The sequence below is a fragment of the Rhinolophus sinicus genome, linkage group LG04 (assembly GCF_036562045.2).
Source record: "Rhinolophus sinicus isolate RSC01 linkage group LG04, ASM3656204v1, whole genome shotgun sequence".
Lineage (NCBI taxonomy): Eukaryota > Metazoa > Chordata > Mammalia > Chiroptera > Rhinolophidae > Rhinolophus > Rhinolophus sinicus.
In genome coordinates, this window is record NC_133754.1 from 185,995,218 (window position 1) to 186,016,930 (window position 21,713).

At 44.5% G+C, this 21,713-nt stretch overlaps 1 protein-coding gene across 6 annotated transcripts in view; it reads right to left on the bottom strand.

Annotated features, from left to right (window-relative positions):
• The window catches only part of TSC1 (TSC complex subunit 1), a 43,009-nt gene that overhangs the window by 13,078 nt on the left and 8,218 nt on the right, over positions 1–21,713 (bottom strand). For 5 of the 6 annotated variants that reach the window (XM_074331243.1, XM_019728923.2, XM_019728926.2 and 2 more), the window contains exons 2-15: positions 20,660–20,722; positions 14,257–14,442; positions 12,787–12,890; positions 11,608–11,760; positions 9,540–9,684; positions 8,057–8,211; positions 7,607–7,680; positions 4,476–4,651; positions 3,674–3,789; positions 3,249–3,360; positions 2,835–2,953; positions 1,471–1,540; positions 934–1,038; positions 87–645 (exon numbers count right to left, since the gene is read on the bottom strand). In XM_074331243.1, coding sequence (XP_074187344.1) covers positions 87–645; positions 934–1,038; positions 1,471–1,540; positions 2,835–2,953; positions 3,249–3,360; positions 3,674–3,789; positions 4,476–4,651; positions 7,607–7,680; positions 8,057–8,211; positions 9,540–9,684; positions 11,608–11,760; positions 12,787–12,890; positions 14,257–14,362 — 1,994 coding nt within the window. In that variant the 5' untranslated portion in view covers positions 14,363–14,442; positions 20,660–20,722. The remainder of the gene's footprint in view (positions 1–86; positions 646–933; positions 1,039–1,470; positions 1,541–2,834; positions 2,954–3,248; positions 3,361–3,673; positions 3,790–4,475; positions 4,652–7,606; positions 7,681–8,056; positions 8,212–9,539; positions 9,685–11,607; positions 11,761–12,786; positions 12,891–14,256; positions 14,443–20,659; positions 20,723–21,713) is intronic. The other variant, XM_019728925.2, reaches the window with a different exon arrangement.

The window sequence follows — 21,713 nt, forward strand, 5'->3', positions numbered from 1 at the left end:
ACATGCACACTTATGGAAAGGCAACAGCCCGGAGGGCCGCCTGACCACACGAAGGGGAACCAGGCGCCTCTGGCTGGGAGCCTTACTTGTTCAGCTCCCTGCTGTGTGCGTCTGCCCCCTGTTGGATCAGCCTGTCCAGCACCTCCACCGGGGAGCTGCAGGGCCTGTAGTCTTCCGCGGTGTGTCCTTTTGCTTTCTGTAGTAGCTCCTCGGTCTTCTTGCTGACAAAATGATGGGCAGTCTTTGGCAATGCCACCTCAAACAGATGATCGTACGGGGGAGGATGCCCACTTCCAAAGCCGGCGCCCTTCTGAGGTGGGAGTTTACAAGGGCTGGGAGTGAGGATACTGGTCTGCAGAGAAGTCTGGGGCTCCCTGTTCCCAGCAGGGCCGCCCTCGGCGCCCCCGCAGGGCAGGTCGATGGGAGTAAACGCTTGCTTTGGTGTGTCAGGCCCAAGCTTGTCCAGGGAGGAGTTCAAAGGCTCAGCATTCACACTGGCACCCTGAGCACCGCAGGCGGCGGAATGGGTCTTCCTCGGACAGCCTGGGAGGCCATCTCGGTAGAAGGGAGAGTCAAAGCCTCCTCGAGGAACCAGGGGCTCAGCATCAGCCGTCGTGATCTCAGAAAGTTCTTTAGATATTGCCGCTGTGGGGGAGGGACAAGACACAGCACAGTAAACAGGCCACCTGGGGAAGGCCAGGCAATGTGGGCTTGCGTGCTGCCGTGTGCTGTGTGCCGCCTGGACAGACACAAAAGACCACCTCTTTGCCTGGCATAGGATCCGGAATAAAACTCCCATCATTTCCTCCCAAGAGAAGAAAAACCAGGTCAGCCTGGGAGCATTGACACTAAATCCCAATTTTAGGGCAGGACGGGGGTTCTATCATCTCACAGCACGTTGTATAAATAAGCCCAGGGTCCCACGTCTGTTACCTTCTTCTTTGTCTTTTTCTATGCTGTCTTCTTCAAAGGCCAGGTTACCGAGAAACACTTGAAGGTCACTTAGTGTGACAGAACCTTTGCTGCCAGACAGTTCTTCTGAGGAGAGACAAAAACCGCTCAAGTCAAAGGAAGACACTGCACACTGCTTCCGCTGTAACAGAACACATCTGTCATGATGCTTCCTGCCGGGCAGAGAAGGCTAAAGTGCTTCTCCTGGGGCTACTACAGAACACTAAAATCTTATAAATAATCTAATTAAAGGTGCCAAGAAATAATCCCACAGAAAAGAAAATTCTCCGTTCTTCACGTCTCAGAGAACAGATAAAACCACAGCTTGAATGGCTCAAAACACAGGTCCTTCACTGCAATCGCTTAAAAGCCATGTTCGCTGTTATTATTAAGTTGCTTTTAGAATGAAGTACATACATGTTTCACTATTTCTAGGCTTCAGTGTTTTACAGAATTTCCGTTTCCAGATAACCCAACAGGAGGAGACAAACAAGGTCTATGGTCACCCCGAGACTTTACCTGGTCCCCGGTCATTTGGAAGATGGTGTTGTCTCTGCAGACACGGCCTCGCAGAGTCTGTTCTCTCCTCCTGAAAAGACAGAGACCGTTTCCCTCACAAGGCAAAAAGCATGTACATGGTCTCGATGCCAGAGAAAAATCCTAAATATCTCAATTTTCAGCATGTTATAAAGGAGTTGAAAGGTTAGCCCAGTGGTTCTCAAGCTGTTTGCTCTTAGGATGTCTTCATATTCTTAAAAATTATTGAGGCTCCCAAGAGCTTTTATTTATGCAGCTATATCTCTTGCTAGTTACTGTATTAGAAATTAAAACACATTTTAAAATACTCATTGATTCACTTAAAAATAACATACCCATTACATGTAAATATAAATAACATATTTTTCTGAAAAATATTTGTATTTCCCAAAATAAAAATAACTTAGTGAGAAGAGTGGAGCTGTTTTCTATTTTTGCAATCTCTTTAACATCTGGCTTAATGGAAGAAAGCTGGATTCTCACGTCTGCCTCTGTATTCCATCTGTTGCAGTATGTTGTTTTGGATAAAGTATATGAAGAAAATTCTGGGCCCCACAGATACGTAGTTGTAAGAAGTAAACGTATATTAACAGACTTTTCAGCTAACTGTGGAGAACCGTCTTTGATATTACACTCAAACTGGAGAAGGGGTAATTTCTTAAAGGTTACAGTCCTGAGAAACTGCCTGCTACTGACTCCGGCCTGAAGAACCGTAGTGTGTGCGGTGCTCCATGAAAGAAAGCAGCCAGGTCGCCTCTCAGCTCAGACAATCGCACAAGTGCTTGAGATTTCCACCACACTTTGGAATGCAATAAAGTGCTTTGTGTATATTTCCTTTTTTATCACAGAGAATGTTACACATACACGTTCTCAAGAGCCAAGACTTCGTAAAATTAGTAACTTTTACTGCTTTTTTCTACAGAACACTCTTAAGTTAGGTTTTTGGTTTTGTTTTCTTCTTTCAAACTGAAAGAGCACATCAAGGAAGAAGGATGCAGTGCCCACCACCGGAGTTGGGTGTACGCCTCGATTCGTGCTAAGGGGCCAGCCATTTACCCACCATTGTTTCTGTAGCACGAGTGCAAATGCCAACACAGTCCAAGGACAAAGAACAGCTTAGCATTACCACGAAAGCAGTCCCAACCTAGTGGGTTCCCTGCAAGGGTCTCGGGACCCCTGGGGTTGGCAGATCACACTTTGAGAGCCGCTGATTAGTCTATTTTCAATAGTTCTGCTTCCAACCGTCCCATTTTAGGGCAGAATTCTCTCTGGCATAACAGGCTTCCCCAGGTGAGTCTGCCAGCGGGTCAGTGCTTGGCAGAGGGGCACAGACGGGCCGAGCATACCTTCCTGGGGGGTGCGGCTGTGGCCTGCGGGGGTGAAATGTGCACGGAGTCATCCGAGTGGCAGAGCGGGGCTGGAGGGGGTGAGGTCGCCGGGGTTCCCAGAGGAGTCCCTTTCCCACCTGCTCAGAGATAAGAACAGAACACACAGGCACTGAGCCTAACTAGTAGAACAATGGCCAAATTATCTTCAGCCTAACTGCTACTGCAAGGAATGCTGCTTTCTGGGCATCGAAATCAGCCTTTTTTTTAAGGTTCACTTTACATGTTCTGAAAGCCCCCGAGGGTTTGAAGTGTCAAAAACGGGTTCACTGCTGCAAGTGACCCCCAAACTCACTGTTAGCTCTGAGAGACAGTTCCTAGTCACAAAAGGCAGGCCCCAACTAACCAACCAACCCCAACCTAAGACACACGTACCAGTTGTACCGAAGACTTTACTGTAAGGGTGTGACAAATCAGGTGGGACATTTCCGGGGGAAGTTGGAGGAGTGGTCATACCACAAACCACAGATGGGCTCCAAAAGGTAGCCTGCGAAGTCAATAAGGCGTATCAGCAATGAGGAGTGAATCCCGTATCATCCCACGGTTTATACCATGACCAGTGGTCACTGTTAACTGGAAAAAGGTATCTTACTAAAGCTTTACAAAGAGACAAATCCCCTTTGGTAAGTCTAGATGCCGAGAGAAACCCAAGTGGCCTTTGTTAATATCACATATCCTTAAGAATGACTCCTTTGGAAATGAGCAGTGTGAGATTTTCCCAGACCATACGCTCAATTCTGACCCAATGGTCAGCTTCAGCAGCAGGCAGAGGAGAAAGCAGGCACTATTTGACACCATACTTGTGGAGGTTCAGTTAACGGCCGTGTCGACGGGGCGCTCAGAGTCGGAGGCAGCTGCCCTGGTGAGCTGAACGACGTCAACCGGGACGTGCAGTAAGGGGTGGAGGCAGCACTCCCTAAAATGAAAGGGAAAGAGCGCACGGGCTGAGTGAGGGGTCTGCTGACTCCCACCACCAGTATGGGCCTCTAGACCCGTCAGTTAGATTCAGTTCGATTCAGTTCTCTGTACTGAAAAAACCCAAGGGGACTCCTGCCACCCCTGAAGACAAAGTCACATTCACAAGGTTCTCTAGACAAAGCTCAGTCAGGTTTGCTGTCCAGTTAAGATTCAGGACCACTTGAATAGGCACACACTGGACAACTTCAGTGGGTGCTGCCTGCAGGGAAGCCTGGACATTTCTCTGAATGCAGCTCTAAACTGTCCACGCTGGCTCACACTGTGTGAGTTCTACAGCCCACACGGCCTCACTGGACGTGTCTGAAAAGCAGAAAGGTTCCCTCAGTTGGGGGAGCCCACAAGTCAAATCTTTTAATCCATTTTCTTTTTTAAGCACTGAAGGCATATCCACGTGTGTTGGCATAGGATCAGGGAGGAGACCAAGGGCATGGGACTAAATTCAACTCAAAGGAGGAATTCATCAGAAGCAAATGGAGGTAAATTTAAATTTTAAATATTTGGGAAACAGCTCCTAGGAGCTGAACTAAGTCTTATTCTAGGAAAAGAAAATAAAATCAACAAAAATAAACAATGCTTTCCAGAGACAAAGTGATAAAGCAGATAAGTACCAAAGTCAGTTTTTACCATAGCTATTCTGTGTGTCAACATAAGGGCTTGTGGTGACATCGGCTGAACGATGAGGAAAGCGGGCTGAGTTTTGGTGAGACACAGAATAGCCATCTTCATAGGAGGCTTCTGTAGGGTCCAGAGAGATTTTGGCACACTCTATCACAACATCATGTGTTTCTAATTTCTTCCACCTGGAAAAGGCAATGAAAGTCAAGAAATGCACGTTGTAATCCATTTAATCAAATAGTCAAATACATAAGAGTGCTAATTCAATGCCAGCGCTGACCTAAGGTTAGCACAGATCAAGGCAGAACCACGCCAGCCCATATATTAATTAGTACTAATTAGTACTACCAAAGAAAGAAATTAGCTATTCATGTCACAAACCTGTAACATCCCTATTTCAAATGGTTATAGCAAGTTATCAGAAACTAATCCGATAACTTCATCAACGAGAGACTAGGTCTAGCCTCAAAACAGAAACGAACTATGCAGAACAGTGAATCACCAGGAGAAAATCCCCTTTGGAATGAAGGTAATCAAAGAACAGGGAGACCCAGAAACTGCCAGGTAGCTGAGGCTGATTTAAGGTTTCCTACCAAAGCCTTGGGATTCTAACCCATCCCTAGACCACAAATATAGTGAGAAAGCCCACGATGACATGTAAGGAATTGTCTAAAAATTCCTGTTATAGGATCCACAGCTCCACTTCGAAGAACTTAGCCTATGGAAACAGATGTACATCAAGATGTACAATGACCAGCACAGCTTGTAACAGAAAAAGAAGAAGCATAAAACCCAAAGTCCAACCAAACAGCTATATTCTACGGAAGAAAAATGATTACACACCATGAAAAAGCTTTCAGCAGACCAATGGCTGCCACAGTGAGGGGGCCCGACAGAGGGCAAGGAGGACTTTCTGGGCAATGAAACATTCTTTTACCGTGATGGTGACTTTGGTCAAAACTTAATAAAATTGATTAATTTTATTGTATCTACAGTACCTCTTACTGAAGTTGGTTTTAAAAATCATGGTTTCAAAGATCAAATGACATAAAATGCTCAGGATATGATCCTACATGAATAAAGGATACAAAACTACTCAGAGATATGTCCATAAATAGAGATATGACCACACTAAGAATTCAAATGAAAAGACCTGAAGTTTTGGGTGATGGTTTCTTTTCCCTGACACTTCAGTATTTGCCAAATGTTCTAAAAAGTCCTATCAATTAACATAACATTTACCTGCTCCACTATCAACTTACTTTCTCTTAGACGATATAATTTCGGTAAGTGAGGACATAGGTCACTCTCACATATCCCTTTCCCTCCTTCCCAATGCTCTCAAACATATCATTGTTTTATTCTTTTTCAAAATTGATTTTCAACCATTACTGTGACTACATAAGTACTATTCAGGACTGAGCCAAAGTCATACTACCACAATATTCCCTTTTTTTCTTGATTTAGTTTGTCCTGGAGTATGAATTTTTCTGCTCCTTTTCCTCAGTCTTCTGTATCTCCATTTCTAATTCTTCTTAAACTTACTCTAACAGCTCTGAAATAATGCGTAATGCAATCTTTACATAATGAAACGCAAATAGCCTCCCGGATTAATCACCCCCTCCCTAAAGAGCCTCCTGCTGGGGCCCTCTCACCCCCACTTCAGTCTGGACTACTTGTTCTCAGCAATGCCACACAGTGTTACCCCAGACTCCCCTGGACCACAATCCTAAGTCAGGTGCACTGTTTCCTGGACTCTGAGTCTTCCTTGATTTTACTCTCGTTTCAGTGAAACGCACGTTCCAGTGCTTAGCTGAGAGAGCGTCTATGAGATAAATTTGAGTCCCGTATCTAAAAATGTCTCATACTTGATAGGCAATTTGGCTGGGTATAGAATTGTAAGTTGAAAATCCCCCTCTCTCAGTTTTGAAGGTGTTTCAGAAACTAACACCATTCTGATTTCTGATCCTTACTGTTTCAGTCTTTTCTCTCTCTAAAAGGTTTATCCCTAAGTTTCAAATTTCACAGGATTGAGACTTAGCAGCATTCTTTCTCATTCACTAAGTAAGCCCCTTCAATCTGGAAAGTTATATCTTCCAATGATTGCATTATGTGTTTTCTTGTATTATTTGTACTTGTATTAGAAATTTTCTTCTATTATTTCTCTCACAATTTCTTCCCCCACCAAAGCTTTCTCCTCTCTTTTTAAAACTCTTTGTTATTGCGTGTTGGGCTTCCTGCACTGATTATTTGAAATTTCTCATCCTTCTTCCCATATTACTTATTTTGAGCCTTTGATTATGCTTTCTGAGACATTCTAGGTTTTATCTTCCAATTCTTTTACTGAAATGTTTTTTATGTATATGATTTTTTCATTTTTCAATTGTTCTTTCTTTAGTCTGACTGTCCCCTTCTGTGGTATCCTGACCTTCGTATATATGTACAAATACTTCATCTCTGTAGCTACTACAGACGTTTTCCTCTGCTCTCTGTATTATCAGTTTCTAGCTCCCTTTTCTCTTCTTTACATTGGTCTCTTATCTTTTGTGTTAGAGCTTTCTTCAAAAGCCAGATAACCTCTGCCAATCAAAGTGAGGGAAGTTCTGGAGGTTGTCCCAGGAGGCTTCTAAGTTAATCGAGTAGACTGAACATACACATCCAATTGTACAACCTCCCAAAACCACTAAAAAAACCCAACTACAACATTCTTAAAGATATGAGAGCTTGTATCCATGAAACAGAAACTGGCTACTATAAAAAAAAAGGAACATTCAGAGAACTAAAGAGCTCTTAGGTGTTGAAAACATGGTGATAGAAATGAAACTATAATGAAAGATTAAAAACTAAAGATAAGAACATCTTCAGGAAATAGAAAAGGCCAGAGAGAAAAAAACAGGAGAACAAAGAAAAACAGAGAACCACTCCAAGATCTCCTAATTTGAAAACTAGGAGTTCTAGAAAAAAGCCAGAGACAATGGAAAAAAGGAACATTTTCACTGCACAAGTCCTTCAAAATGGAATGATTCTGTGAGCAGAAGAACCTGTATTCCCAAATAAGGCCCCAGAGGGGCAATTGCTGGACCACACTTTCAATCTCCCATGAGATTCTCTAAAATGCTGTGTCACTACAGTTTCCATACCTCCGAGGGTCCAGTTCATGGTCCTTGGATCCAGTCACTAATTCCGGATGAATTCGCACATGCTCCATCATTGGCTAGAAGAGTTTGGGTTGACAAATTATAAAAGGCTGAATTTCTGTGGTATCTCCCTACAACGGAATTACTCTCTGACAATAAAAAGGAATGAAGTACTCATACGAGCTATCACATGGATGGACCCTGAAACACTGTTAAATGAAAGAAGCCAGTCACAAAGAGCATACATTACGGTTCCATTTATGTGAAATCTTCACAATAGGCAAGTCTACAAAGGCAGAAAGTGGATCAGTGGTTGCCTAGGGCTGGGGGGCGGGGGGGCCTGGGAAGGGGGCAGCGGAACTTCTTTTCAAAATTCCTGTCTACCATTTAATACAAAAGTCATCAATGCAGCCTGTCTACACAGTATCAAATAAATGAGTGGTTCTCGCTTACCTTGACCACTTCCTCAAAAGTCTCCAAGTTCTCCTTCATACTGTAGTGAGATCGCAGAAAGGAGACAAAGTTGCAAGGGTACATTCCATAGAGGCGATGAAAGAGCGCATACACACTGGCGTGGAGATGGACAAGGTAGATTTCTGTCACGTGGCCTAAAATAGAAAACCATTGAGAGGAGACTCTTGGCTGGACACGAGATGGGTGTGTGCAGAAGAGACATGAACCCAAGGCAGCCAGCCTGACTTTGGGCTTACATACATTCCCACCTTGCTCCAAAGATAGCAAGAATGGTTTTCTAAAGCGCAGGTGCGGACACACCAGTCCCCTACTGAAACCCACCAGTGGCTCCCTCCTACCTTCAGACGAACTCCAATCTAGTCCGAATGACCCATGAGGCTCTGACTGAGCAAACCTCTGCCCTGCTGTCCAGTCAGCCCTTAAAATGAACCCCAGACAGTCTCACAATACTGAACTGCCTGTATCATGAGGGTCACTCGCTTTCCCTGACATTGGTAATTACACTTCCCCATTGCCCTCTGGGCATCTGGTTCCTGAAAATGGCACTGTCGCACCCACCTCTGTACTCCTCGTGCCTGGCACTGAGCTTGGTGCACAACAGGCATTCAAATATTTCGGGAACGAATGAATGCATGAGAACCTTTGAAAATCACTATGTAGTTTTAGCTATGCAGATTTGTAATTAGAGTGAAAAAAACTCTTCTCCTGAAATTAGCTTAAAGAGCTAAAAGTGGGAGAAAGAAAACTGAGTTAATCTCGCCTTCCCTAGACCCCCAAGTGCACAGTATACAGAAAGCTCCTCGTACAATGGGTAGACCATCCCTTCGCCGCAACAAGAGCCCACTGAATAAGTCACATGAGCCTGTGCTGTACTTCATCCTGCATTGGAAGCCACAGGGCTCACACACGCCATCCTTTCATGCTGGGATCACCACAAGATCCCGAATGTCACATGCGTCTAGCTTCTGAATCGTTCCGATAGACCTGTGCTACCTGCCGAGACGGAGAAACATCCCACTGCCCTGGAAACGAGAACGCTAATTAGCACGTCCTGCGTTTTCCCTTCTCCTCCTCGTCCATGTGCACTGAATGGCTTCTGAGAACCAGAAGTGTATGTTCTGCCCCAACAGACCGGCGGGGGGCAAAAACGTCCGCAAGCTCACGCTTAGACTGCTACAGCATAGACTGAAGTTGTTTTTCGCTTTACTGAAAATCAGGAAATTCTACATCCTGCCTGAGAACGAATCCTTTAAGCCCACAGGACCCGAAGGGATCTCAATAGTCATGCTGCCCATTTGTGACCCCGAAGGATGCACCCCAGGCATTTCCTCACCTGGCTAGTGACAACCACCCATCTCAGCTGTCAAGTCCAACCCATCCTTCCCTTCCAGCTCACGACCTGTTCGCCAATAATGGAAGCATTCACCTGGTGGGGTGTGACAGGCACACAGCAGAGCTTTACCTGGTTTCTTGAGGCACCATGACGAAAGACGGCCAAAAATGTCAAAGAAGTCGTGAAGGTGCTGCTTCCCTGACTGTGGGATCATTGGCAGCATAGTTATCAGCACTAAGACGCCCGTAGTGAGCACGACGACATCAGTGTCCGTCTGCAGAAGAAACACGCGTCAGGCGCGGCACTGGGGTCAGCGTGACACCACATGGAGGGTCTAGACACCAAGGGGGTCACCAGTGAGAGGTCTGTCCAGACGCCCTTCCCTGCCCATAAATCCCTCAGGGATTTGGAGGGACAACACTGAAACAGGCTCAGCAGAAAAACTACTGAGGACCAGCCCCACAGTGAGTCTGCGAGGACCGCTCCGTGCCCCTGGAGAACGTCGTCTGGGAGAGGAACTTAAACTTGGCTTGGTGACGCCCAAGTCCCAAAGCCTGAGGATGTCGCATTGACCGCACGTGGAGGAAGGACGAGAAGGCACTTTTTAACAGAACAAAGGAATGCTGCTGCTTTTGTTCATTCAACTAAATCCTAAAATAGTTACCTTTTAAAAGTCAATTTAAAAAAACACTACACACTGACAAGTAATGCCACTACTCTTTAAAGGATTGCAACTTAAGAAGAAATTAGTACAGCACTAACAAGTCTACTTCATGGCTCACCTTTGTGGCAGTATTTAGAAATCAGCAAGTAAAAGAAGGTACGGTGACCTCTGACCATGGCTACAGTTGAAATATCAAGTCCTATAACTTTATGCTAATTAAAGACACTTAATACCCAATGGATAATGAATCAACTAGACGAGCTACAGCAGCTCACCTGACGCATAATTAAATCATGAATGTTTGCCAAGTAACCGGAATTCAGATTTAAGAAACAAGATAGTAATCAAAAGACTTCCACAGACGCTAAGGCATTCATTATTCCTATTGAAAAAGGAATCTATGCGTCTGGAAATCAAGTTTTAAATATGTTTAGTTTTTACATCAAGCACGGTATCTTTTGTTATGGCAGATATCTAGTAAGAACATAAAATATTGGTAGGAGAATCAAGAATACACAAGTTCCAGTAAAAAGGACTAACCCGAATTTTATAACATTCTAGCCGAAGGCTTGGGTAATAGTCCACAAGTGATTTTCAAGGCTTGTCCTTTGGGAAAAGGTAAGTAGTTTTGCAATCTGAACTAAGTGGTGTGACTCCAAATTGAATTACATTCTCATCAAGCCATTCGCTTAAAAAATTAGGTTCTTAAAATTGTTCCTGTTTTTTAACATTATGTGCACGTTATGTGACCCCCCACCGCTGTGACTCCTTGGAACCCACCTCCTAGGGATACTAAAACAGTTATGCTTTTGGCAGAGACAAAAATCAATTTGCACGGTGCTGTATCAGATGAACCCAAAGGTACTGCCATCCGGGAACAAATACTACTGGACATTTTCATGTCTCGGTGAGGTGCAGGCAGTTAATATTAACCACATTTTCTCATTTTATAGATAGAAAACAAGTCCAGGAACTAAAACAGATTAAGCAAATAGCCCTGAGTATTTCAGGAAGCCACTGTCAAAACGAAAACTTTAAAGTTCTATTTAGGCTTTGCCTCCCGATGTAGAAAAACGTGCTAAGGTTAGTGCAGGAAAGTAGAATGCAACTCAGTAGGCACCTTCATTAGAGCTGCAACCAGACATGCTCCTAAATGGTTAAGAGCCTGTTAGCCCTGTTTCTGTTAGCTAAGAGGGAACTTAGAAATGGGGCTTCCCCCAAGACAAACCAGCGTATTTTTAACTGAGGGAAAGCTAGACGATGATGAAATCGGAGAGGGCTGGGACAATGAAATGTTGAACCGATCTGACTGCAATGGTATCGTTTGTGCTTGGACAAAAGATAGCCGACAGTCACAGTGACGCACTGAGAATGTGCCCGCTAAATCCCAACTCTGGTGTTGAGTGAGAAAAGCCAAATGCCTAGGAGTTTTCCAACTCGTAAAGTTAAAACCTAGCTTGCTTGCTTTAAACTACTGGACATTTCAGAAACGATATTCACAGTCATTTCGTTGAAATCCTTATAACACCATACCTTGAGACATTTTAGTAAAGAAGGCAAAAGAGGTGCTTGAGAGAGCTTATGCTTCCAAGATGGCTGCAGCCTTATGACGTGCCCCAGCAGGGAGAGGGTGGATAACCGAGAGGCGGCTTTGCCCACGTACTCATTCATTTTGTCCAAGAGGTGCTAAAAATGTGAAAGAACAAGGAAATATGTCTCAATAAAGCTGGGGGTGGGGGTCAAGGGAACCCAGGGAAATCCTCCTATGAATGTCTGAGGTTCACACAAATAACCAGCAGTGAGGTACTCCAGTCCCACAAGTCTTCCCTCTGATGTGAAGTTAAAGGTCATGCAGGTAAAGAGGTCAAAGTCAAGGTTTTATAAACCACGTGGGAAAACAGCAGTGTTGCATTTGGCCTGAGAGGGCAGCCAGTTTGCAATTCCTGAGAAAGGATCTCCTTACACAGGCCTGCCTGTGGAAGGACACCCGCTCTGAAGTCCCAGCAGGCCACTGGTAACCATAACCACTGGGCTCCAGCCTGTGTGGTGGGTGGAAGCTGTGAGGGGATCCCGCTGGAAGCGGCGACTGATTGCCCACATGATTGGCCCCAAATATAAATCAGGTAGGAGCAGAAGTTAAAACTCAGCCCAGAGTAAAAATCAAACAGGATGTCCCGTAAGAGGCAGCCAATGGCAAGGCCTTCAAATCGGAGTCACGTCACTGGCACGTGAACTCTAGACCTCCCCAGTCTGCCACTACAGTGCCTTGTTGGCTATTTACCACCAACAGAAATAAGAGCAAAAACAAAACAGAAGGAACCGTCCAAGGGCCTTGTGCCGGGCAACGGAGCTTGTCAAGGAGCCCCATTAGTTACCTGCACTTACACACTTTCCCATATTGATTAAAAGTTTATGGCTTCAAAGAGAGGTGCCTTATGGACCCAATTGTCATTGCAGTCATAGTATTGGGATTACAGGATTGCTTTAAACAGCAAGAGCTTCAAAAGCCTCTGAAATGTTTTATTTTGTAAACTTTTCAGGAAACACAGGTCCTGCAAACTGTTTTTACATGTGGTTATAACAACATCCTCTATGGCACACACAGGTGGCAGGAGTAAGCCCTGGGCGGACTGCACAGTGGGTTTGCATGGACGCTGCCGCACTACTTGTGGAAACGGTGTTGAATGCCTTACAGTACGTGCCAGCAGTTACCTTGTCGTGTGGCTCTTGCAAGGTAGTCAGGATCTGCAATACCGGTTGAGAATTGGTTTCCAGGTAATAATCCACCAAGGTGTTTACAAGCATCGGACCACGGTCTGAATAAAGAAAAGGGCAGTCGATAACAGTCATTTCCTTTAACATTCTAAACTTCCCGCAAATAGCTGCCTGTCACAAAATCCAGAATGTGTTTCTTTAGATGCTACCCAAAGTTTTATGAAGCATTATATTTCTGCCTCCTTACATTAATTTAGGTTTAACAATAGGATAATACCAAGTTGATTTGCCTAAATATCCATAAAAGCACATGAAACACTACCTTTTTTATTTACAAAAATAATTTGTGCCTATTGTTAACAATTCGGACTATAAGAAAACACATGAAAGAAAAGTGAGACTCCCCTTACCATCTGCCTCCCAAGCCACTCTGCAGAAAACACCCTTGAGTTTGGTACGTGTCCTTTCAAATCTTTTCCTGCTGCATAATCTCGCACGCACATGCGCGCACACACAGTCCCACGTCCATACGCCCATAGCCTGTGTGTGTGTTTTCCCCTTAACAAGGTGCTGCAGACACCTTCCCATGGCAGCACCTATGACCTTCTTGACCTCTTCTCACATAATTTAACCATCCATCTACTGAAGGGCAGTTGGCTTTTTCCAATTTTTCACTGTACTTCATTTAAGGCTACAATGAAATAGATTCTTACGAGTGAGCCAGATGGTACATGCTTTTGAACTGAGGATAGATACTCCCAAAAGGTTAAGCAATACATTCTCCTGCTAACACCATCCATTTCTATGATCAACATCTGATTTTTTTTTACCAACCTGGTAAGCAAAAAAGGGTACTATTTAAATTTGTATTCCTCCAATTAAAGAAAGGTTAAGCATTTTTCATATTAAAAATCACATATTTGATTTACAGTAAAATGACATATCTGGGATTTGCTTTAAGACATTGGGTGGGAGAGCGTCCGGGAGGTAAGAAAAAAGAATGGCAGAAACGTTGGCGCTGGGTTTGTGGAGTTAGTATTCTTATGTCTATATTTGGGTATTTGAATATTTCCACAATTAAAAGCTGAAACCACATATAGAGTGAATCCAGCAGTGTGTGGTCTTTACTGGTGGTTTTAAAGACTCCTTAGAACAGGGGTGTCAAAACTGCGGCCCGCGGGGCCAACTGCGGTCCACAATCCATTGTTAATTGGGCTGCAGCAAATTCCAAAAATATATTTAGTTTACTTAAATAAACCAGGTGAGGCAATACGTACTTCACCTCGAGTGAGTGGCCCGGCTGTTTGTGTATTTTACTGCACATGGCCCTCGGTGAAAAACATTGAAAAAAGTGTGGATACCCGCCTTAGAAGATGAAAACCAGAATTCATCGGCAGCATCCTAGTCCCCTCCAGACCAATCTCCTCTGATTAGCAGATAAGCTGGAGACAATATGGTCTTGCTCACCGGAAGTGAGATTCTCTTTAAAGACAGCCGTGACGTCATCACGCACACTCAGCACGGAGGAGTCCAGCATGGAGAGCAGCTCCCCGATGTTTGCTTGTTGGGCCATTATCTTACACGGATGTGCTGTGCCGGGTCCAGGACGTTCGTTACAGATTCTGAAGGCTCTTCATTGGTGCCACTACCAGACTGAGAAAAAGGAACAGGACAGTGTAACAAAACGGTCCCATTTTCCCCTACAAAAAACTACCTGCAGGACAAACCAGATCATGTGTTCAGTGCCGTGAAAAGTTTGTCCAGAACTCTGCTGATAAAGGCAGCTAGGGTGTGTGAGTAATTCTATCTTTGACAAATTTCTGAAGAGGCGTTCTATGGAATGCAACCATCAGAGAGAAACCTGCAAAACTGCCACCAGTCAGAGCCGATCATCACAGCAACTTAACACAAGGACCAAAGCCAAGTTTCATTCCTACTTCTGATTCTACCTTGGGCTTTGGCTAAGATTATGTGTATGTTTCAAATCACCGATCTAAAAAGTAGATGAACTATTTTCAGAAAAAGGACTAAAAGCATCCTATTTTCTTCTTGACAATCGCGTCGGTGTCTGAAAGTTAGTACAGCTGCGGGGATCACAAGTCCCTAAGGTTGATACCCAGTTTGAACCAGGGGGCATTTCTCCTTTTTTAGCGTATACTCCTCATCCTAGGTCGTGGGTTGCTGAAAGCAGCAGGAGCGCCAGGGAGTGCCTTCACCTTCCAAACTCAGTTCTTTATGGCAGTGGAGTAGCGGCCTCATCTTCACATACAAAGCACACCTCACCCCCCAGTGTGGCTATGCATACCTACACTTACGCATTTCTCCTCCCAGTGTGGCTACGCAAGCCTACACTTAGGCATTTCTCCCCACTTTGGGCTGGAGAGCTCTATTTTCAAAAACAAGTAGTAACAACTACCGTTTATTAGACAGGCACTGCACACCTTTCACGAAACCATCAAATATACTTCTTATATTAGTACCGTGGGACTGGTTTTTTGGTCCCGATTTTATAGGGATAGAAACAAAGCTAGCAAGAGGCAAAGCCAGGAGAGAACTGAAATCTGAGCCCAGATTTGCTTCAGTCCAAAGCCCCAAGCCCTTAAATGTGACATTAAGCTAGCTTGTGGTTTTTGACCCTCATAACAACTCTGTGAGGTAAGTAGATACTATCCTTGTTTTACAAGTGAGAACATGGATGCTCCAAAACGATAAATAATTTTGCCAAGGTCACATAATAAAGCAGAACATAGGCGGCCCAGCTCCCAGGCCAATGAACGCACATGTCATTTGCAACCGTATTAAAATATATTCTTACTTTCTATTTGCTTTTCTTTGAGTAAGCTAAATTAGCAGTTCTCAAGCAACAGTGTCTACCAAAACCCGGTGGGACGCTCATCAGAAATGCAATTTCCTGGGCCCATTCCAGAACTGAATTTGGGGCTCAGGAATTGGTCTTTTAATGAACACCCCCGGTAATTCTTACACAGGTGATATATAAGCCCTGTTTGAGAAACACTACGCTAGAGTCAAGCTCCTCCTGCAAGGATGCCAAATTTAACGTAGCAATGACCCCAAAAACTGGCAAGTATTAACTTACTACTATCTCTGCTCTTACTTAATTATAACCTGGTGATATTCACTGCTTTGGCTCTTGGTGAATCAAAAGTTCATTAGCCAGAAAAATCAATTAAAATGTCTAAAGGCATTTTTCATAGCAAACCATGATGTAGGAAGTTGCTGGGTCACCCCTATAAATACAAACCTTACGGGCAAAGGGCTCAGAAATTTGAGGCTTCAACTGGTAAGATTTTATCAGAAAAGAGTTCAAAACTGAAAAGAGAAACAAATTTCACCTTGTTGTGAGTCGGATTAAATTAAATTTATAAGTGAAGATAACACTAATCTGCCAGGGTTTAGTCTTCTTTGAGAGGATTAAATGAGATAATATATGTCACACACTTAGCACAATACCTGGCACAAATAAATACTCAATGAGCAGCACCTGTATACTATCAGAAAGAATTCTAATAAAAAACTTTGGGATACCACTTTCAAGATGACATTTTAATAGCACATTTACTTTCCTAGCCCCATGTTCATTTCTACACCAGATAAATCTCAAAATGATTCCCAAATGTAAAAGCATTTTGTCCCCAAGTTTGGCTTTGTTCCCAAAACACTGCTACTTACCTAGCATCAGCCTGGTGAGACTCTGCGTTTCTCTTTCGTGTATTCAGAAGACAAGCGTGTCAGAACTGTTCCTCCAAATGCAGGCAGCCCAGAGCTCAGAGTGACATGAGCTCATTTCTAAACAAAGATGGCGCCCATCCAGTCAACTTGGCGACCGTCAGGGCTGACCGGCTTGGACTATCTAGGTTGTTTTCAGTTTATACATATAATTTAGGTGTAAAAGTCTGGTTTCTGAAGCCTACTCTTTCCAAACGCCTTACAGAAGAAAAAATAAGGTTTTATCTAAAACACATTAGAACATTTTTGGCAACAAGCTCTTCTCTGTGATTCTAAAATTCTGCCTTTAACCACATTTTCTAATCCCCAGAAAAACATATAAATCTTGGGCTTTGGATAATATTCTTCGTTTAAGTGACCCAAATTCAAAGATTTCTGATATTCGAAAAGCCCTCACAAGAGTTAAATCATAAAGCTTTTGGAATCAGTGACTGGAATATCTGTTTTTATACTCATTCAAATGTTTCTTGAGGGCCCAACTGCAGGGTGCTATGCAGAGAAGACGGACTTAGCGAGTGCAATGAAGGATTATATGTGCACGAGTAGGAAATGGCCATGGTTCAGTGCGCGCACAAAGGAGGGAAGGAAGCAGCTCACACTGGACTTGGTGGGTGAGACGCACACGTTAGACACACTTTACAGCCTACAGAAGATTGGCTAGAAGAAGTCACTTAAAGGTTAGCACCACAGGCACGTGAAACATCTGCTTAGAGCCGTGAAAGTCTCTCTTCCATTTTGGAAACAACCAAGTATAGAAAACAGAAGAGACAGAAGCAGCCAAAAGTCAGTATCTGGGTTAATGCAGTTCTGTATCTACATGCCAAAGCAACATTCCACCTACTTTAATATTATCTTCAGCGGCCGCATGCCACAGCACAGTGCTATAGATGATGCTATTTATACTAAGGAGCCGTGACTTTCAACACCCACCAAACCCTGTCACTCTGCCAGTCTCCTGGGTCTCAGCAAAAGGCACGACCGCCAGTCTAGAGCAAACATCTAGGCGACACCTTTGACTCTTCAATCACTCCTCCCCTCACATCTCATCCGTCAGCAACACAGACTTCGCTACCCCTTCTGTTGTCGGCCGCGTCCAACCCCCATGGTGTCCCCTTGGAGACAAGGCAGCGGCAGCCTCCTTCACTTGCATTCCTGATTCCCTACCATTCATGTGCCACCAAACAACCACAAGAGACGCTGAAATAGGGAAATCAGAATCCATCACTGCCGTGTAAAATCCTTCAGTGGCTTCACAGGGAGCTAATAAGAACTAAACTCACAAGTGGCCCCTAAGGCTCCACGTTGACTCGGCCATTTACGAACTCCCACGCTCCGTCTCTTCTCCACTCTTCATCTCCCTGCTCTAGTCTCAGCCTTCTCAAACCCGGGACAGCAGGTTCTTGCTCGATGGCTTTGTACTTACTGTTCCCTCCATCCCTGGAATGCTCTGAATAATCACTTTCAAATACGGGCAAAACATTCTAGAAGTAACAGCCAAGTTTTGTGTTTTATAAGTGGAAATTCTGTCAGTTTAAGTATAAATGTTTACTCATAAAAATAGAAGCTTCAGCTCATGATGTGATTTTTATACTTAAAAACAATTATGAACTTCCAGGGTAGGCCGTGTGGCTCAGGTGGATGGAGCACCGTGCTCCTAACACCAAGGTTGCCAGTTCGATTCCCACATGGGCCAGTGAGCTGCACCCTCTACAGCTAAGACTGTGAACAACAGCTCTCCCTGGACCTGGGCTGCAACCGGAGGTAAGCAACCGGAGGTTGGCGTGAGCTGCCACAAGCTGCCGTGGGCTGCTGAGGGCGGCAGCAGGCTACTGTGAGCAGTCACAACCGACTGCCTCAGCCGGGGGAGCTCAAGGCTCATAACACCAGCATGGGCCAGGGAGCTGTGTCCTACACAACCAGACTGAGAAACAACGGCTTGAACCAGAGTGGGCGGGGAAGAGAGGGAGGCGGAAGAAGGGGGGAAAAAAATTACGAACTTCCAAATAGTTAAATATGTTAACTAATAATATAAATATTAAGAGGGTAGCTTAGCTAGATACTTTTATAAATAATAGTAATTACTCTGAGTCAAATATTTACCAAATTTTAATACCTGGCTAGATGACATAAATCAAATTATATTTTCATTTTAACTTCCATAGGATTGTTCTGTAGCATTTATTACAAAATAACCTTAAGAACTGCATTTAATTTGTAGTCTTTCAAGGAAAAGTCACATTTGGGAATAATTCACATCTTGTAATGATAAATTAAAAACAAAATTCTACCTGTCGTCTCAATTTTAAGACACAAAAAAAATTCAAAATCACTCTCAACAACATCTATCCAGTCTTCAAGCCAAACATAAAAAAAATAGACTATGAAGAAAACAATGTTAAGAAAAAAATAAAATACTCAAAAACACATTTTGTACTCACTCATCAAATTTCACACTTTATAAAAACGCTTTACAGAGACAATTTCTTGGAGTTTTGCACCTATGAAGGCTAAAAATTTCAACGAAAAGCTTGTCAAAATGACCGCCAATGATTTCTAGTAGCTGAAGATGAAGGATCTTTGAGGCTTGCCCGAGCTATGAATCCCAGGTACAGTTCCTTCCAGAAAACAACCTACGAGAAACTCTCCTGAATTTTGGACCTGCTTTGTCCAGAAAGATCAGTGATGGGACCACATGTGGCAACTAAAGATGGCTGTTTATTCGGTGACACACACACGACCACAGTGGCCACAGGAGCAACCCATCAGCTGGCAGTGCTGGCAAAGTATTGGCCCCGCATTAAAATTTCAAACTTTAAAAATCTGGCTACTAAAATGTGATACAATTGTAGTAATAAAAAATGTTTCATAAAATTTGAGATTTTGGTTTGTGTGATACTCAGTTTGGGCCTGAAGGACATGAACAGCTGACCATTTGACACTGGGTTCAAATTCATATTCAGTGGCTATCTACAAAAGGGACAGTGTTAAGTACACACAAAAAACTCAAAAATGAAAAGTCAAACTTAGAAAGCCTCCCCTACTTGTGATAGAACCATGTTTCCACCTCCTTATTAGACGGTCTACCATCTATATTAAGCCCTTGTTTGTGAACAGACACTGGTCTTTAAGGCAAAAATCCCTCATTTCACAGTTCCTACGCGGTAAGGTGAGGCAGTGACAGAATACAGTAAATGGCAACCAGTGAGCCATTAAATAAAGCCCATTAGCTGTCTGTGTATAAAGAGCAGAGCCAAGCCCTTCCCTCCCGCCTTCCCGTAGACACACCACGTGGCTGCACTGGGCATTCCTGCTATAAACTCAAAATTACAGCTCAGCGCTCAGTCGGAGCACCAGGACTAAACCCATCTCCATGGAAATGCCAGGGCCTCAGCGTTTATGAAGGATAAATTCAGGGACTCAGAATCCTCCAATTCCTAGAAACGATTACAGCATATAATTCAGCCCAGAAAACTAATTAAGACAATCAACGGACAAAGCCATGTGAAGATGTAAATACTAAGTCACTAGCTCGGGGGTTCTCAGTCACCTGGACAGTTTACAGAATCCCAACACCCAGGCCCCAATGCAGAGCAGGGGACGGGGCAGGGTCCACAGAGTGCACTTGCTTTACACTAAAGTTACGTTTACAGACCCAAGTGCATTTCTAAGACAGGCTGGGCTGAGAATGTCTGCACTAGTTAAATGACTTGCTCCAACACACAGGCTTCAACTTAAGTTAGTGATGAAAACCAAACGTTGCTGCTAGACAGAACTATGTGAGTCATGGGTCCACCAAGTACCAGCCTCATGACCTTAGGAAAAGTACGACACAGCTCAGAGCCCGAGTCTGCATCTGTAAAATGGGGATACACGAAACGCATGCTTGTGAAGAAGAAAATAACACATACAATGCATCTGACAGTGCCTGGCACTGAATAAGCAATTAGTAAACCATCAGGAGTTTGACCAGTTACTTCACGCCACAGAAGGTCCAGCTCCTGGCCAGCAGCTAAAATCATTGATGTTAAATCTGAATGCAGAGAAACATGGATGCATAACCATGGACAAGACCGCCAATTCCCTTCCATCGTCCCCCAACCAGAGGACTGAGCTGATGCCTTACCTGTCCTGGGGACACTTGGTAACTCAGTTTCCAGTGCTGTCAACCTGGTGTCTTTCATGGTCACTGAAGGGAAGAAAACACACGTGTAAACATGGATTCGTCTTACAGCGAAGTGAACCCAGACGCAGGAGAGGGAGCTCAGGGTTCGCCTGGTTCCACCTCCTTCCTACTCTGTCCCTTACAGGTGGCCACCTGCGCCCCACTGGAATGAACACTTCCAATCATTGGGCGCACGTGCCTCTCCCTGTCTACGTGTCTGAACAGCCGGGTGCTGGAAAATTCTTCACATTGTGCTGAACTTGGAATCTCTGCCTTTTGTTAACTGCCTGTTTATTAGAGCTATAAACAAACGGGCAGTAAATGGTCAGGACGGGCCCTAGAGCCAGAGGGTCCCGAGTTGAAATCCAAGCTCTGCCACTTATTAGCTGGGTAACTTTTGGCTATTGATCTTAAGTCCCTAATGTCCACCCGTAAGTTCCCTCATGTGTGAAGCGAGGAGAGCCATGCCTCTTCCTCAGAAGGCTGTGTGGGGGTGACAGGAGAGGCTGTGTGCCATAGCCTGGGGCACAGCGTGTGGCAGAGTCCTTACCCGGGAGCCCGTGAGGCGGGCCCACGAGCAGGACCAGGGCCGGCCCCACGCACCTAGTGGCCTGCATGGCCTCATGGCCGCCCCAACCCCTTCCCCCACCGGCCTCTCAGCCAAGCCACCTCGCCCCACTGCAGGATCACGTCCCTGCTGTCCCTGTGCCTGCGACTCTCCCGCGATTAGTCTTCACCTTCATCTCTCTGCTTAAACGTCCCCTCATCAGAGAAGCAAGCCTTCACTTCTTCCCCGCCAAGTCCCAGACGCTCTCAGTTACGCCCTCTTAGCAGCCTCCACTTCTGTGTCTCTTACCACAACCCAGTCAAACAAGTGGAATTAGTTACTGAACGTGTCTCCCTCACCAGAACAGAAGTTACAGCCAGGGAGGGAAGGGAGCGTATTCAGTCTCTAGCAGCTACCAGTGTCCGGTACAGCAGGTCCTCGAAAAATATCGTCGTTTCGTTCAACACC